The sequence below is a fragment of the Martes martes genome, assembly GCF_963455335.1.
Source record: "Martes martes genome assembly, chromosome: 8".
NCBI lineage: Eukaryota > Metazoa > Chordata > Mammalia > Carnivora > Mustelidae > Martes > Martes martes.
The window spans coordinates 7,883,761-7,901,317 of NC_137895.1; the positions used below are offsets into that span (position 1 = coordinate 7,883,761).

General features: G+C 41.0%; 1 protein-coding gene across 1 annotated transcript in view; it reads right to left on the reverse strand.

Annotated features, from left to right (window-relative positions):
• Positions 1 to 206: 206 nt before the first annotated feature.
• The window catches only part of XPNPEP3 (X-prolyl aminopeptidase 3), a 77,230-nt gene continuing 59,879 nt past the window's right edge, over positions 207 to 17,557 (reverse strand). Inside the window, exons 7-10 of the mRNA XM_080811262.1 lie at positions 17,321 to 17,406; positions 6,478 to 6,658; positions 5,295 to 5,415; positions 207 to 3,861 (exon numbers count right to left, since the gene is read on the reverse strand). Of these exons, the coding sequence (XP_080667388.1) occupies positions 3,695 to 3,861; positions 5,295 to 5,415; positions 6,478 to 6,658; positions 17,321 to 17,406 (555 nt within the window). The 3' untranslated portion in view covers positions 207 to 3,694. The remainder of the gene's footprint in view (positions 3,862 to 5,294; positions 5,416 to 6,477; positions 6,659 to 17,320; positions 17,407 to 17,557) is intronic.

A 17,557-nucleotide genomic window follows, 5' to 3' on the forward strand; every position in this document is an offset into this window, starting at 1 on the left:
CCCAGGCGCCCCTAAAGATTTATTTATTGAAGTAATCTCTGCCCCCAGCGTGGGGCTCGAATTCACAGCCCTGAGACCAAGGGTCACATGTTCTCCCAGCTAAGCCAGGCAGGCGCCCCTCATTTGTAAAACAAAATGTTCTCATATTTTAAGCTATAAAGTCTAGATTTGAAAATCACACACACATCACACATTTTTCTATAGTTTTACAGTTTATTTTTAAAATGATAGTAATAAATGCTTTTCCCTTGTTAGGGAATGGCATACCTACTTTCAGTGGGTAGAGCCTTAAAAAGTAACAGCGTTTTGTCCAATAGAATTGCACAAAAGTCATACAAAGCATTAGTAAATGCTAACAAAGACTGCAGTTCTCTCAGATCCTCATGAAGCATATCCCAAGAGGCCTTGATTTCAGTGGGGATCTGAGCAGTCCTGATGCTCACCCCAAATTCCTCAGTAACACACAGGCAGAGGTAAGAAGAGCAGCCAGGAGGACCCTCGTACTCTGTGACAATGGGCTTCTGCTCTAACTAAACATGAGCATTTAATGATGTATCACCTTCTCATTATATTAAGAATATTAGGGGCACTTGGGTGGCTCAGTGGGTTGAAGCCTCTGCCTTCGGCTCGGGTCAGGATCCCAGGGTCCTGGGATCGAGCCTCGCATCAGGCTCTCTGCTCAGCAGGGAGCCTGCTTCCCCCTCTCTCTCTGCCTGCCTCTCTGCCTGCTTGTGATCTCTGCCTGTCAAATAAATAAATAAAATCTTAAAAAAAAAAAAAAGAATATTAGACACTTCAGCTTGAAGTGTTTGTATTTTCCCAGGATTAAAATTTAACACTATCAGCTTAAATTTTAGGCCTCAGATTCCTCCTCGGGAAACTAAAATTTAAAAAAAATTAAGCACACCACAAAAGATCTCTTGCAAGCAGGGTCCTTTATGCTGCCCCCATCCTGGGCCCTCACTTAGTTTCTAAGACACACTCATACACAAACGAGTTCTACTATCATTGCTCATATGCCAGCTGAGGGATGGCAGACAAGGTCTAACTCAAATCCCACTTTTGTTTTCTTCGTAGCAGTTATTTGAAACACAGTGTTACAAAGGACTCTGAGGTCACAGCTGGCGCGGTGGGGCAGTCCCTGTGTTGTACTTGTGAACTCTGGCACAGACACAGCAGAAAAGGCAGCACTCCTGCATCAGATCTGCAATCTTTCTATTATGAAGAAAGCTAAAGACGATGTTAGTTATGTCAGCTTTGAAAAATATAACACAGCCCAATTTTTCTATTTTAATGAGTTACAATGTCTTCATCTGGGATTTTCTTATTTCATGGATCCTAACCTCAAATTAAGATATAATGTCTATGGTAGGAGTTTTCCCTTTCTGACCTTACAAAGATTAGTGAAAAAATAAGGGTGTTTTCAAAGAAGACCCAGAGAGAACTTTAAGTCACTGTGAGAAGTACCTTCCAGCTTAGATATTATGGCCATGAGAAGAAAAGGGTTTCTACTCCAGCAATTGCTACTACTGTGTTTCAAATAAAAAAGTCTTGTTTCCCAATTATGAAGAAAAACACACATTTCTGAGACAAACACACAAAAAGTAAGCGGCAGAGGCTATGAAGATATGCTTCCTTCATTTAGATGGCGTCATTCATGACCCAACCATCTCTCTTCAACTGAGGGAGAAAAATCCCAGTGTAACATGAGAAGCAATTCTGAAGATTAAGATTTCCATTAGGAGAGCCTGGTGCGTATGTAAAGTATTATACTTAGACATGGAGGCGATGTGGGGCTTGTCTGCGGCATGGCTAAGAATGAATGAGATTCCTGCACTGTGTACCACATCTGCTTAACAAACCCTCAACATGTCAGGAAGCCCTTGAAACACTGTGTCATCCATTTCTTGATGGTTCTAGTAGTCTGATTTAATACTTAGCTACTGAGGATAATCGGGGACTCAAAGGACAATGTACTTGGCTCCGGGATTAAAAGTCACCAGAAGAATTCTGCCACAGCCATTCTAAGCAGGACTCACAGTATCTGCAGAACTTGACTAGAATCGAAGTGGAAGCAATCTGTCTGTTTCACGTCCAGGGGTGCTGCTGTACATAAAAGCCACAGAGACTTTTTGCTAGAAAGCTGAAGACCACAGAAAATGATTTATAGGAAGGAAAGGAAATTCCTTATTCCAGGATTGTAAATGAACTGAGGAAACTCAATACAAAGGAAAGGGTTGTGGGGTCACAGAAGCCCAGAGGGTAAGAAGCTAGACTTGCGGATCTATTTTCAGTCCCCTTCTTTTAGAAAGTAGCACAGAAGTTGGAGGGAGGTGGGGAGGACAGGCCCAGGGATAAGACTCCAGGTGTATGGCCATCCACTCCCATAGCTGCTGAGCAAAGTCAGAACACGGCCGTGAGTGTTAATCCCCTAACCTGTTTCTTCCTTAAAATCCCTTGGATTCATGCTCTAACCATCGGCATGTTTTGTACGTCTTGGGCCCATATCCAGGTTTAAAGGAGGTGAACACACTAGTTCTCCAGGTTTAAAGGGGGTGAACACACTAGTTCTATGACAGAAGCTCCTGCATAAACCGTCTGGAATAATCTAGACTCGTTCGCTCTGTGAAGTGAGTTCCTATGTGAACGCAGCCGGTGCTGCGTTGAGGGAAACAGGACTCCTTACACCCGCCCTTCCAGTGCTAGTGTCGGAGAGACAAAAGGATCATAGCATGTTTGCAGGTACCGGGTGAGTTCCATATATCGCACTAGACACACTCTAGAATGATAACGGGTATCTCTCTGAAACCTGGGTGCTGTTCCTCTGACTTCAACAGGTAAGAGAGGATCTGCCCTTGGCCAAGACAGCAGCTTCAAGGGTGTGCTATGAGAGTCAGTGCACTAAGAATCTATAAAAGCATGGATGCCTGGGAAAGGAATCTCCTTCAGATTGAGAACAGACAGACAAGAGGTGTAGCTCTCTAGCAGATACATACATGCTTTTCTTTCTCTTCCATTCCTTCCATCATCAAGATCTAAACACTTTCCAGGCCACAGGCAACCAAATAGCAAGAAAAACTCAAAACTGTTTTGTTAGTTAGTGTTGCTAGAATCTGGATTGGAGCTGAATGGTGGGATTGCAGGACACCGGTGCCCCCAAGGGCTCATATGGCTCTGGAAGAGACGGAGAGCAGTTATGGAAGATATGTATTGGCCACCCACAATCCCTGACATGTGGCTTTTAGTACAGGCAGAGACACTGGTGGTTAGCTCAAAATATAAGCATCAGCAACAGCTTACAATGTTAGGCAGATCTCAGATTTAGAAAGGGAAAGAGCTGGAGAGAAGGAGAAAATTGTCTGTATGTTTAATTGTGTTAACTGGAACGCATGGACACATGTAACCATGATCTTCCTGTACATTTAAAAATTAAGCCTGCCTTGGTCATTAATTGTACAGAGTTAATGTCACTAAAGTTGTAGTAACATACCGTTCAGAAATTCAGTTTTCCAGATTTCTAGCTACTTAAAACAAATAAGGATCACATACACAGTTTCATACATTCATACAGTTGCCACACTCGCAAATGGAACACTGGAGAAACACACACGCAGAGACACTTGGCCGGCACACGTGCACAGATGCGGACGTACACCCCCTCTAAACCTGAGATGCACGTGGGCTGCAACGAGGGTCAAGAGCCCCTTCTGCATATCTGTTCAATGTCATTCATCTCTTTGGGGCAATCTGCAGAAAGGATGAGAGGTGAATCCTGAGTCACCACTACATCATCTTCAATTCGCACACCAAGACCACGGAACTTCTCTGGGGCATCTCTGTCATCCTCTGGAATATAAATGCCTGAAAAGTAGAAGAAAGAATGTGCTGTTCATAAGTGGCGGTAACTGGATGATCTGGGACAGGCAAGTTAACCTCTCTGCGCTACAACTGATCTGTAAAACTGGGTATCTACCTAGAACTGTGGATATTAAATGAGATAGTACATCTGTGTAAGAGTGTGGCACATAATGGTCAGTTAATGTTGGCTGTCATTGCTAGAACTATGACTGTAGGTGTTCTGTATACCAGACTACAGGCTCTACCATGATTCTATCATAGTCTGTGGCTTAATAAGCAGGCCACTACAGTTACTTATGAGTATGTCAACACATGCTGGGAACCAGTAGATTATGTAAATGCGTTCTTTCTCTGCCTGATCATCCCCTGGGAAAAGGGAACTACTAAAATAGAGATATAAAGTATTTTAAAATATATTGGGAAAAACCCCACTTCACTTGAACAACAAACTGCAGAAATACTCAAGGAAGACATAAATATAACTGATGCACACGATGTAGAGTAAGAGTGAAACAGGAAGACTTTAAGGAACACTTGGAAAATTCTAAGAGCCCAAGGTACCGTTTCTAATCACGAAGTCAGACAAGAACACGTCTTTTCATATTTAAGAAACTGGAAACTTCTTCCATTATACTCACAGATGCTACCTTGTGATAAAAAGAAAAAGATCAGCGAAGGAATATGTAGCCAAAGCCTAAGGAAGCGCCAATGCACCAACCAGATTGGAACGCATAGTACGTAAGGCCACAGACAGCAGTGTAGGACTGGGTAGTATAAAGTGGTGTCCCAGCTATAATTTCTGTAATTTAGAGAGGAAAACACTTGAAATCTACAGCCGAAATCCATTTTCTTGACCAAAACAGAGTATTTAAAAATTCCTCTTGTATCCAAAAAAATAAATAAAAAAATAAATAAAAATTCCTCTTGTATCAACAATCCTTACATTCCACTGTGACCACCACTTCTCTGCAGAATTCTGCCCACTCCCTGGATCATCAAGCTGAGGAGTCACTAGATCACCAGCTTTCCCGGAAGCTCAGGAAAAAGGACTTAGATCCTAAGGAGACCAATGTGGGCAGTTCAGTGCAGTCTGCAGAGGGGAACATGGTAAGTCTGAGTAGCTTTCTGCACAGAAGCACCTGGGACCTCAGCGGCGTGAGCAGCCCATCACTGCAGAGGAGACTAGTATAAATTAGCCCTGGCAAAGGCAGGGTTTAAAAAAAGATTTATTTCTTAATATCTACTTACAGAAAGTATTCCCTATCTGTTGTTTATTGGAGAAGTCAAATTAAACAAATTGTGTGATGTTAAATAAGAAAGCTCAAGAAAAAAGTTTAAAATCAAGTTCCCATCTCCACTGAAGGGATCCATTTACCTTTCTATCTGATACTATTCGGTGTCCCAAGGGCTCAGAGGCTGCTAGCACCCGGCCTTACCTGGCTCCACTGTGATCACCATACCAGGCTGGAGAGGGAGGGAACGGGGCATGTCTGGAGTGTCATGGACATCCATCCCGAGGTAATGGCCGACATGATGAGGGCAGTATTTTCGAGCAGCCTGGAAAAGGTGATCAGCACAGTGATATTAGAGCAATGACCGCTTAAGGGGAAAGCTGGGCATGTGTAAGTCAGCGAGTTACGTGTTAATACTTTCCCCACGGTTCTGCCATTTTGGTTTCACCTACCCTCGGGCTAATGCTCAAGAGACCTGACAAACTTCTACCTCTTGAATGCAGTTCTACTGATGGCCTTCAAGCTAATTCACATTTCCTTTCCCATTACTTCATATACTACATACATGCTGATGTGGGTAACCCCAGTAATGCTACAGCAAATGAAAACCTCTTTTCTTGGGGGAGGGAGGATGATTATATTAGAATGGTTCTCTTTTCAGTGTTTACAAGTCCCTCTCAGAAAGCCGGCTCTGGAGACCCTGAGTATCTCACGGAAACTTGTGGAGTAGGCACAGAACAGCAAATTAACACAGTAATTATAACGCATTTACTGGGCTGGATATTCCTATCTGTTAATTAGGTTTGTTGGCTTCAACAGGAGGAATTTATAGTCTTTCCTACTGATAAAAGAAACCCTGGCAGACTAAACTTGGAGATGAGATGCCGTAATGGTCTGTTTGGCGTGGCCACCTGGCATCTTCATTTACAGCTAAGGTTTTACATTTTTACTGAACATCATTACATGTTGGATGCAGATGAAATTCACTAGGGACGTGGCCCCTGGGGATATTGTTCATCTCACCGATGTCACTGAAGCAACAGACACCCTCCCCCACGACTTCTATTTTTTCAAAATCGCCACAAAGGGATTGAGAGTTAACCTCTTCTGCTTTTTGTGTCCATTCCCACCCTGTCGGCACCAGACTTCATTTTATGTTTTCTGCACGCTGAGCTACTTACACAGATGCAATGAACTAGAATGTGCTGCCATCTTCTGGGAGAAGTAAGTACTGACTCCTTTTGTTTTAATCCATGTTCACTCTAAATCCCTCTTAAAGATGAAGACTCAAAAAGACCACTTCTAAATCTAATTAGCTTTCCATAGGATAAAACCCCAGCAGTACGTCAGGTGTTTCTGAGAGCCGGGGTCAAAAGAAGGGCAGTACCTTGAGGGCATTATTTCCCTTAATGTTCTTCACGATCCCCAACTCCTTAAGCTTCTGTGCAATCAGTGTCAGCATCAAGCTGTAGATGGTCTCCAAGCTTGTCCCAGGGGAGCAGAGGGTCAGACAGTCTCTCTGTATCTCTAGAACAGCTTCGTAGAGTTCTGCCTGAGGTGCTGTGAACCTGTGGACAGGAAAACCAAATAACACATTTGGGATAATCTGATATTGCAGGAAGTTTGCTTCCAAATTTGATTAGAAAAACTCCAAGGCACTGCTGACGGGGCATTGTTGATTACTTAATCAGTACCTGTGTATCAGTACTGACAGGACCTTAATTGTACCCTCGCCACTCACCAGGAAGAGCAATAACTCTTCAGGCTGGGGCAGCAACAGCCTCTTTTTCAGACGATCAGCAGATAAACCTGAGCTGAGACTAGCAGAGGCTCCCACCCAGCGCAGTCAGAGGACCAGACCAGGCTCACCCTTGGTCCTTTTCTTTTCTTTTCTTTTTTTTTTTTACCATAAACAAAGAGACAAACAACAAACCATAACAAAGGGATCCACCTCTTGTAGGTAGAGCAGATGTCATGAGATAAACTAGTAGATACTTTGGCTACTAGTAACTTGTAGTTTCTAGGTGTCCTTAGCATAATAATTTCTTTAGCAGTCATGGGAAAAAATGAGAAAATATTAAGCTGGCATGGTATTTGGTATGTATTTTCTACAGTTGATGGCAGGGTAAATTGGTAGAGCCAATTAAATGAAAGGCCTTAATAAAGATACTCATAAAATTTGAGCTTTTAATTCTGCTCTAAGATTTAATCCTAAGAAAATATTTGAAATTCAAAAAAGCTGGATATATAAAAACATTCAGTTTTTAAAATAATTTTAACAGACACACTCTAAATTCTCCTAAGAATGGTTAAATAGAACAATATAATTGAATAATGAATAATCCATCTCCAGGTTCAGCCATTAGCAACCCTGTTATATTTGTGTCATCTCTGAGTGTACCCACACTCCAATCCACCACAGTATTACTAAAGAGTCACCAGTTCTTTTGTAAATTTTATATACACTTAATTAAGCACACAAATCTGATCTGTACAACTTTGATAAATGGATGTACTGATCCCAATAGAGCTGGGAATGATGAGCCCTAAATTCTGTTGAGTCTTTGCCAGCAGAAGCAGCCCTTTTACCCCCAGCTAAGGAAATTCACTCTGTTTTGACTGAAAACCTACAGGAATCTCCCATGGGGTAGTTGCCTTAGCAGATGGTTTTCTAGACCTACAATCAGATTCTACCCTCAGCAGGCCCTAAAAGGTTAGGTATAAAGTGCGACCCACTAGGAAGTGCACTATAATCCAAACAAACAAACACACACACACACACAAAAAAACCGATGTGGGGTAAAAAAAACCCAAAACCAACCGATGTGATTTTTCCTATTTACATAGACAAAAATCTAGGAATATGTGTGGGAATGTATGTGGACAGTGCAGGATAATGATGGGAGGCACATAAAGTTGGATAAGGCTGAATGTATTGATAACAGGTCCATTAAGCAGAGATTCTGGATTTAGTGTCGCAGCTCGATGGTCAGAAAGGCTCTACCGCTCTATCTGGTTGGTTGGCTGAAATACACACAACATGGCAGCCTACACTAAATGAATTCAAATGCCAGAACTGCCCTGCTGTCCTAGAGAAGGAATTCTCACATCTGCAACATCAGTTTTTGCTCGAGTTTCCAGCCTGCTGGCCTGCCTCACAAAATGCAGACATGCCAGCTCCAACTGCATGAGCCAATTCCTTCAAAATCAATCAACCACCCTATCTATACTTATACACACATACATAACACAGCCTAGGGATTCTGTTTCTCTGGAGGACTCTGATCCAGAACCAGATTCCCATCATGACACAGAAACTTTCCTCACGGTTACTTCTAATCAGTATTCCCACACCCAGAGGCAAAGGCTGTTCTAATTATTTTCACCTTAGTTTTCTATCATTTAAAGGGAATTGTACAGACAAATGGAATCATACAATATGTACTTTTTTGTGTCAAGCCTTCTTCACTGGGCACAATGTCTGTATGACCCATCACGGTATTGGTTCAATCAGGAGTCTGTTGCTTTTTATCGCTAGGTGATATTCCACTGTCTGGATAAACCACACTTGTGTGTTCAGTCTCTAGTGGATGGACACTGAAGTTGTTTCCAGTTTGGGGCTACCATGAATAAAGCTGTTCTGAATATTCTTGTACAAGTCTTTTCATGGACACATTTTCATTTCTCTTTAATCAATACGCAGAAGTGGATTTGTTAGGCCGAGGAATCAGTGTTTATTTAACTTTATAAGAAACTGGCAAATTTTTTCCCAAAGTAACTGTAGCATTTTATGTCACCACGAGCAATGTCTGAGAGTTCCAGGTGCGATGCATCATTGCCAACACTTGATATGCTTGGTCTTTCTAAGTGTAGCCATTCTAGTGCATATGCAGAGGTTTAATTTGCATTTGCTCTGTGACTAACAATAAGGACTACCCACTTGTTCACATTACCTTATTATCCTTTACTTATTTTATTTTTTTAAGTAGATTCCACGCCCAGTGTGAAGCCCAACGTGGGACTTGAACTCACAACCCTGAGATCAAGACCTGAGCTGAGATCAAGAGTCAGACACTTGGGGCACCTGGGTGGCTCAGTGGGTTAAGCCTCTGCCTTCGGCTCAGGTCATGATCCCAGGGTCCTGGCACTGAACCCCGCATCTGGCTCTCTGCTCAGCAGGGAGTCTGCTTTCCTCCTCTCTCTCTTCCTGCCTCTCTGCCTACTTGTGATCTCTGTCAAATAAATAAATAAAATTTCAAAAAAAAAAAAAAAAAGAGACTCTGACTGAGCCACCCAGGTGCTCCCACCTTATTATCCTTTTGATATCTGTAAGACTTATAGTGATATCCCCTCCTTCATTCCTGATTATGATAATTTGCCTTCTCTCTTTTTATCTTGCAAGGGAGTTTATCAGTTTTATTAACCTATTTAGGGAACAACCCTTTAGCTCTGTTAATTTTCTCTACTTACTAGCTTTTTCCTATTTCATTGATATTTTGGTCTTGTTTCCTTCCTCCTGCTCACTCTGGGCTTAATTTGCTCATCATTTTAATAGCTTTCTAAGGCGGAAGTTTATATTATTGATTTCAAACCTTTCTTTTAACATAAGCATTTAGCTATATATAAATTTCTGCTATAGCTGAATCTGACACATTTTGATATATAGTATTTTCATTATCACTCAATTTGAAGTACTTTGTGGTTTCTTCCCTTTCCCCTGTGGTTCCTTCTTTGACCCATAGGTTATTTAAAATATATTCACTAATTTTCAAATATTTGGAGATTTAAAGATACAGTATTGGGGCACCTGGTTGGCTCAGTGGATTAAAGCCTCTGCCTTCGGCTCAGGTCATGATCTCAGGGTCCTGGGATCGAGCCCCGCATCGGGCTCTCTGCTTGGCAGGGAGCCTGCTTCCCCCCCTCTCTCTGCTTGCCTCTGCCTACTTGTGATCTCTCTCTGTCAAATACCTACCTAAAATCTTGAAAAAAAAATAAAGATACAGTATTGTTATGACTTTTTTTTCTTAAAGATTTAGTTATTTGACAGAGCGATCACAAGTAGACAGAGAGGCAGGCAGAGAGAGAGGGGTCGAAGCAGGCTTCCTGCTCAGCAGAGCCTGATGCCGGACCTTGAGATCATAACCTGAGCCGAAGGCTGAGATTAACCCACCAAGCCACTCAGGCGCCCTTGTTATGACATTCTAATTTAATTTCATTGTAGTCAGAGAACATATTTTGTAAGACTTCAGTCTTTTGAAACTCATTAAGACTTGTTTTATTGGTCCAGCAAATGGATTTGGTGATGTTCCATAAGTATTTGAAAAGAGCATATGTTCTGAAGTTGCTGGGTATAGTGTACTACAAATGTCAATACCATCAAAGTGGTTAATAATGTCATTCACATCTCTAAACTGATAACTTTCACCACACTTGGTAAGTTTTTGGCCATTATTTCTTCAAAGGTTTTTTTTTCTGCCCCGTTCTCTCTCTCTCCAATTTCTGCAGCTCCCATTAGATGTATGTTAATTTGTCTGAAAAACGTCTGAGAGGTCTCTGAGATTTTCTTCATTCTTCTCAAATATACTTCTGTTCTTCAGACGGGATAATTTCTCTTTCTTTTCACGTTCACTCGCCTTCGGCCTCCAGTCTACTGGAAGGTCCACCTAGTGAGTTTTCCATTTCAGTTATAATTTTGAGCTTTAGAATTTGCTTAGTTAAAAAAAAAAAATCTTTCTATTGCAAACAAAACAGATACAGAAAGATACAAATAAATATATACCTTAAGAAATCAGTGGAAGGTTGACTAGTCCGATAAAAGATGGAACCTGGCCAACTATCACAGAAGTCCCTCCTATGTGCTTCACTGCAATTTTCCCAGTATGTACCATTATCCTAACTTTTACAGCTATCACTTTCTTGTGTTTTTTTGTATTTCCTTATTTATTTTTAAAAGATTTTTAAAAAAGTAATCTCCATGCCCAATGTGGGGCTTGAACTCACGACCCTGAGATTAAGAGCTGGATGCTCTTCTGACGGAGCCAACCAGATGCCCCACCTTGTGATTTTTTATTTGTAGGTACATGTTTCCTATTTTATTGATTTAATTTGTTTATCATAAAATTCACCCATTTTAAAGTGTACAGTTCAGTGGTTTTTATATTTTCACAAATATGGTTGTGCAACCATCATCACTATTTCTAATTCCAAAATATTTTCATGTAAGCCCCCTCACCCCCATATCCATTAGCAGTCCCTCCCCATTCCTTGTATAAAAAAATGCTTTATAACCCAAATATGCACCCTACGGCAATTTTCTTCCTGCTTATTTTAAACGAATTTGATATGCCTTTTCAGTCTCTTTTAGTCGACAGATTCCTTTTTCTTTTAACTTCCTTGTAATTTATGTGTTAAAGAATCCAGGCTGTTTGACAGTGTTTATCACAGTCTAGGTTTTGCTAACTGCATTCACAGAATGAAAGTCCGTGTCTCCCCAAAATTCTTATGTTGAAGCCCTAACCATTAGTTTGGCTGTATTTGGGGATGAGGCCTCTACAGAGAGCAACTAAGGTATATAAGATCATAAGGTGGGGGCCCTGCTCCGATAGAATTAGTGTCCTTATAAGAAAAGACACCAGAGGGGTGTCTGGGTGGCTCTGGGTTAAGCCTCTGCCTTCGGCTCAGGTCATGATCTTGCTTTCTCTCCCTCTCTTTGTGTAGAAAAGGTCATGTGAGCACACAGCAAGACAGTGGCTGCTTAAGGCCAAGAGAAGAGGCCTCAGGAGGAAACCTACCTTGCTAGCGCCTTGATCTTGAAATTCCCAGTCTTCAGAAGTGTTGAGAAATAAGTTTCTGTTGTTTAAGCTACCCAGTCTGTCGTATTTCGTTATGGCAACCTAAGCTGACGAATACATATCCCCTTGGTGTAGTTCAATATATTCCTTTCTCTTTTTTATTTCTTACAAATTGGCAGCTGGATCCCAAGAACGAATCAGGCTCAGGTTCAATCGTTTTGGTAAGGCTGGCTATATGTAGTACTTGGCAAAATTAGAGGAGGTGCATAATATCTGACTGTCTCTTGTGATCTTAGCAGCCATGGATCCTTAAGCGCTTACATCTATACATTAATGGGTGTTGCAAAATGGTAATAATTTTATTTTTTTAAAAGATTTTATTTATTTGACAGAGAGAGATCACAAGTAGGCAGAGAGGCAGGCCCCCTGTGGAGCAGAGAGCCCGATGCGGAGCTCCATCCCAGGACCCTGGGATCATAACCTGAGCTGAAGGCAGAGGCTCAACCCACTGAGCCAGCCACCCAGATGCCCCAACAAAATGGTAATAATTTTAATTCTGTAATTTCCTTTTCATTCATTTTCTGGAATTTTTATTAACATATAATGTATTATTTGTTTCAGGGGTACAGGTCTGTGACTCATGAGTCTTACACAATTCACAGCACTTACCATAGCACATACCCTCCCCTATGTCCCTGACCGAGCCACCCCATCCCACCCACCTCCCTTTTTTATGGAATATTTTAAAGAGATATTTCCTCTAATCTATTTGGCTATCCAGTGACAGAGTTTATATATGAAAGGCAGGATGAATACTTGATTCTTTCTTTTATTTACCGCTTTTCAATATAATGGATTGATTCCCATCATCCTCTGAAGATGAACAATTTTTAAAAAATTACTATTACAAAAAAACTATCATTACGAACTTATGAATTTGAATGTATTTGGTGGGTTTAAGTTATTACCATTATTGAAGCCCAAAGTTTCCTATCTTTGACCTGTGCAACTCAAGTTGGTTCCTGAATCTTCTTGACAGGATGTTACTGGTTTTTGATCATTTCTTGCTATCTGGTATTCTAAGACGTTCTAGGCTTCATCTTATAAATTTCCTGATCCAGACCTGAAGCCAGCCAACTCTCCAAGTTTTCATTCAGTTTAGTGAAAAATTGTATTTCAAGATCATACTCAGGGCACTAGTGATGCTCACTGCTACTAAGCTGGTCATAGTTTCCAGCCTGATTTTCAGTGGACAGAAAAGGGAAGGGGGAAAAAACATAAAGAAAAGCATTTGAGTCTATACTGACACTTCAATTAAAATCTGAGACTATAGAGCTTATATGCAACCTATTATAATAATTTCATTTACTTTTTTTCTTCCATACCATGCATCCTGGTTCTCAAGGACAAAAGGAAGACAGAACTAAAATCATCCTTATTTATGTATTTATTTATTTTCATTGCTTGTTTATTTAAGTAATCTCTACACCCAGAATGGGCTTGATCTCATGACCCTGAGATCAAGAGTTGTATGCCCTTCTGACTGAGCCAGCCAGGCGCCCCTCTTACTCTTTTCTTTATTTTATTTTATTTTAAAAGATTTTATTTATTTATTTGACAGACATAGATCACAAGTAGGCAGAGAGAGAGGGGGAAGCAGGCTCACTGCTGAGCAGGGAGCCCGATGTGGGGCTCAACCCCAGGACCCTGGGATCATGACCTGAGCCGAAAGCAGAGGCTTTAACCCACTGAGCCACCCAGGCACCCCTACTCTTTTAACTCCCTACCACAGACCCGCACCATTTCAGAATAACAATACAAATATTGTAACAAATATAACTGCTGAAAATACTGAGGCTTTTTTTTTTTTGCATAGATGCCTCCCATTCTCCATTTAAAAAAATGTTGTACTACTCTCCATGATCAGAGCATACGGTCGTTACTATGATGCTCTCTTCCTCTTAGCTTCATCTAGTCTTAGTTCAACAGTGAACGATTTCTCATGTTCCCACCAGAAGTCCTTATGTCAATGCCTCTAGTCAACTCTGGTCAACTGAAGCTCAGGCTCCAGCACAGCACTGATCAATAAACCTCCCTGTGCTGACGTGCTGCCCTGTGTATCTGTTGTCCAATATGGCACCCACTAGGCATACGTGACTACGAAGCACTTGAAATGTGGTTAGTTCAAGTAAAAAACCAGTGTAAATTTGGTTTGATACTAATTTAAATGTAAGTAGTCCCATGGCATTGGTGACTAGGTTTCATATTGGATTACATGTCTAGCTCTAACAGATTCCTCCTAATCCTTAAGTTTCTACACAACAATCTGTGTCCTTTGTAACTTAAAGTTGCTTTTGCTGCATATAAAGTCTTTGGCTTACACTTTTGTTCTTTGAGTACCTCTAATTGTTACTCTATCCTCTACTTTTTTTTTTTCTTTTAAGATTTTATTTATTTATTTGATGGAGAGAGTCACAAGTAGACAGAGAGGCAGGCAGAGGGAGAGGGGGAAGCAGGCTCCCCGCTGAGCAGAGAGCCCGATGCGGGTCTCAATCCCAGGACCCTGAGATCATGACCTGAGCTGAAGGCAGAGGTTTAATCCACTGAGCCACCCAGGTGCCCCACTCTATTCTCTACTTGTATATAGCACTGCTTTTGAAAAGTCTGATGATAACTTGATTTCCTTTCCTTTATATATCACGTGTTCTTTTTTTCTGGATCCCAAAGGAATTTTTCTTTTTCTTGTAGGTTCAGAATTTTACTAGAATATGTCTTGTTGTTACTTTTTCTGGGCTGATATTCTCAGGTCCATGAGGTGCTCTTTCCAAAGTAGTTTTAAATTTTCATTTCAGGAAAATTTTATTGTAGTTTTTAGGATGTGTTCTGTTCCCATGCTTTCATTTTCTTCAGAGCTTCCTTTATGTGTATGTTCTAACTTCTTTGCCTATTTTAGATATTTGCTATTTTCCCTGTAATCTTTTTTCTCTTTATTTCATTTTGATTTTTAAAATTTTCTTCCCTTTCATTCCATCTGTTGTTAAGGCTTTATTGTGCTTTATTGTTAGTGCATACCTTTCAATCCAGTTTTTTCTGTTATGATTTTTTATTTTATTTCTACTTCTTTCCTGCGTGTTGTCACTTTGTTTCTGAGATTTTTCCAATTTTGATTTGTGTTGTTCTTTCATGTCTTGAATGATGTGCTTAAAAATTTTAGCTTGCGGGGTGCCTGGGTGGCTCAGTGGGTTAAAGCCTCTGCCTTCGGCTCAGGTCATGATCTCAGGGTCCTGGGATCGAGACCCACATGGGGCTCTCTGCTCAGCAGGGAGCCTGCTTCCCTTCCTCTCTCTCTGCCTGCCTCTCTCCTTACTTGTGATCTCTGTCTGTCAAATAAATAAATTTAAAAAAAAAGAATTCTAGCTTGCAGGGGCACCTGGATGGCTCAGTGGGTTAAAGCCTCTGCCTTTGTCTCGGGTCATGGGCTCAGGGTCCTGGGATCGAACCCCACATCGGGCTCTCTGCTCAGCAGGGAGCCTGCTTCCCTCTCTCTCTGCCTGCCTCTCTGCCTATCTCTGTCTGTGAAATAAATGGATAAACTCTTAAAAAAAAAAATTCTAGCTTGCTTTAACACAGTAGGCCCGTTTTGATCTCTTTTGTAGCCATGTCTTTCCAGTATACTTCCATTATCAGTAGGGATGTTATATGCTCCTTATTCCTTTTTTTTTTTTTTTGCCTTCAATTAACTTTGTATGAGATTAACCAGGATACTTTTTTATTGCTTATTTTATGTAAAATTAACTTTTCTGAACTTTTAGAATGAGGCAGGATTTAGGAAAGATTTTTTTTTTTTTTTTTTAAAGATTTTATTTATTTATTTGACAGTCAGATCACAAGTAGGCAGCGAGGCAGGCAGAGAGAGAAGGGAGGAAGCAGGCTCCCTGCTGAGCAGAGAGCCCGATGTGGGGCTCGATCCCAGGACGCTGGGATCATGACCTGAGCCGAAGGCAGCGGCTTTAACCCACTGAGCCACCCAGGCGCCCCTTAGGAAAGATTTTTAACATCACAGCACTCACTCTTCTGTCGTTTTGGTGTAGTGGTAACACAACGTGGCAGCTTACTTTCAATTCCTCTCCCCCACTTTGATTTGAATATTTTAATTCCTTCCTCTCTCTCTTGTCCCTAACCTGCTTAATTTCAATTCTACTTCCAGCAGTTTCTTCTTAGTGTGAGAAGGGAGCACAGCACCCTCAAACTTCCTCGGGCCTTTGGAGTGACAAATTTTTCCCATTTTCAGTTTCTGTTCTCAAATCGGCTCACCACCTTTTCCAGTGAATAGCTGTTGGTTATCTGCGAGTTCTTCTGTTCTCAGATACGTCAGACAGCTTCCTCCACTATTGTTGCTTCCTTATTTCTTCCATACAGATACTGATATCATCTCGGCCTTATGGCTGTGCAGAATGTATTCATAAATGTTTGTATTTTACAGTTTAAGTGATATCCTGTCACCTAGGGTTTGGTTTTGTTACCCGGTAGCTCTATTACTATTTGATAATTTGGAGAGAGTAAGAAACTATGCTTTTGCTACCATCTCCCCAGAATCTCTGGCTATTTCTTAGTTTCTTTTTTTTAAAGATTTTATTTATTTATGATAGAAACAATGAGAGAGGGAACATAAGAACGGGGGAGCTGGAGAGGGAGAAGCAGGCTCCCTGCTCAGCAGGGAGCCCAATATGGGGTTGGATCCCAGGATGCTGGGATCATGACCTGAGCTGAAGGCAGATGCTTAATGACTGAGTCCCCCAGGTGGTACCCCTATTTCTTAGTTTCCTATTTCTTACTGCAACTCTCCATCTGTTCACTCACTGTACTTATATATGTTCCTTTAACTCTATGAACATATCTATGATAGCTGCTTTAAAGTCCTTGTTTGCTAATTGAAATATTAGGGTTACTCAGGATCTTTTATTGACTATTTTTCTTGATTACGGGTCATTTTCTCATTCTTTTCCTGATTCTCCTCATGTCTAGTGATTTTTTTTTTAACTGAATACTGGAATTACTTTTGTAATCAGAAAATAAAAACTCCGAACTTTATTTATTTAATTTTAAAAGACTTTAAGTAATCTCTACACCCAACATGGGGCTTGAGCCCCAAGTTCAAGATCAAGAGACACACGCTCCACTGACTGAGCCAGCCAGGCACCCTCAAATTTGTTTTTTTTAACAATGTGTGTGTGTGTGTCTGTGTGTTAACCAGGTGTGTCTAGATGCCCGATCCTATGATTTAGTGAACAAAACAGTCTTAGAAAATAATCAGGAGCTTTGCAAAGGCAGTTAACCTGAGCTAGAGGGGGCCTGCATATTTGTTTAGTCATTTATTCCTAATATACCCATATTCCAACTCATACTCCTAAGAAGCAACGGGATCTGTAGCAGTCCTACCTGCCATTGACAGGCCAGGTACGGGTTATGTCACTCACATAGCAAGAAGACTCACAACCTCCATCCAGCAGCACCATTTCCCCATCCTGCAACAAAAGTATGATATGTCAAAGTAGGTGACCTTATGATTAAACTCTTTGTGTCCTTCATTTTATATACATATATTTAAAAAGCTAATTTAAAGGAGACTAATCTCTGGTTCCTTCTTATAAGAAACAGCATCTCAATTTTTCAAAT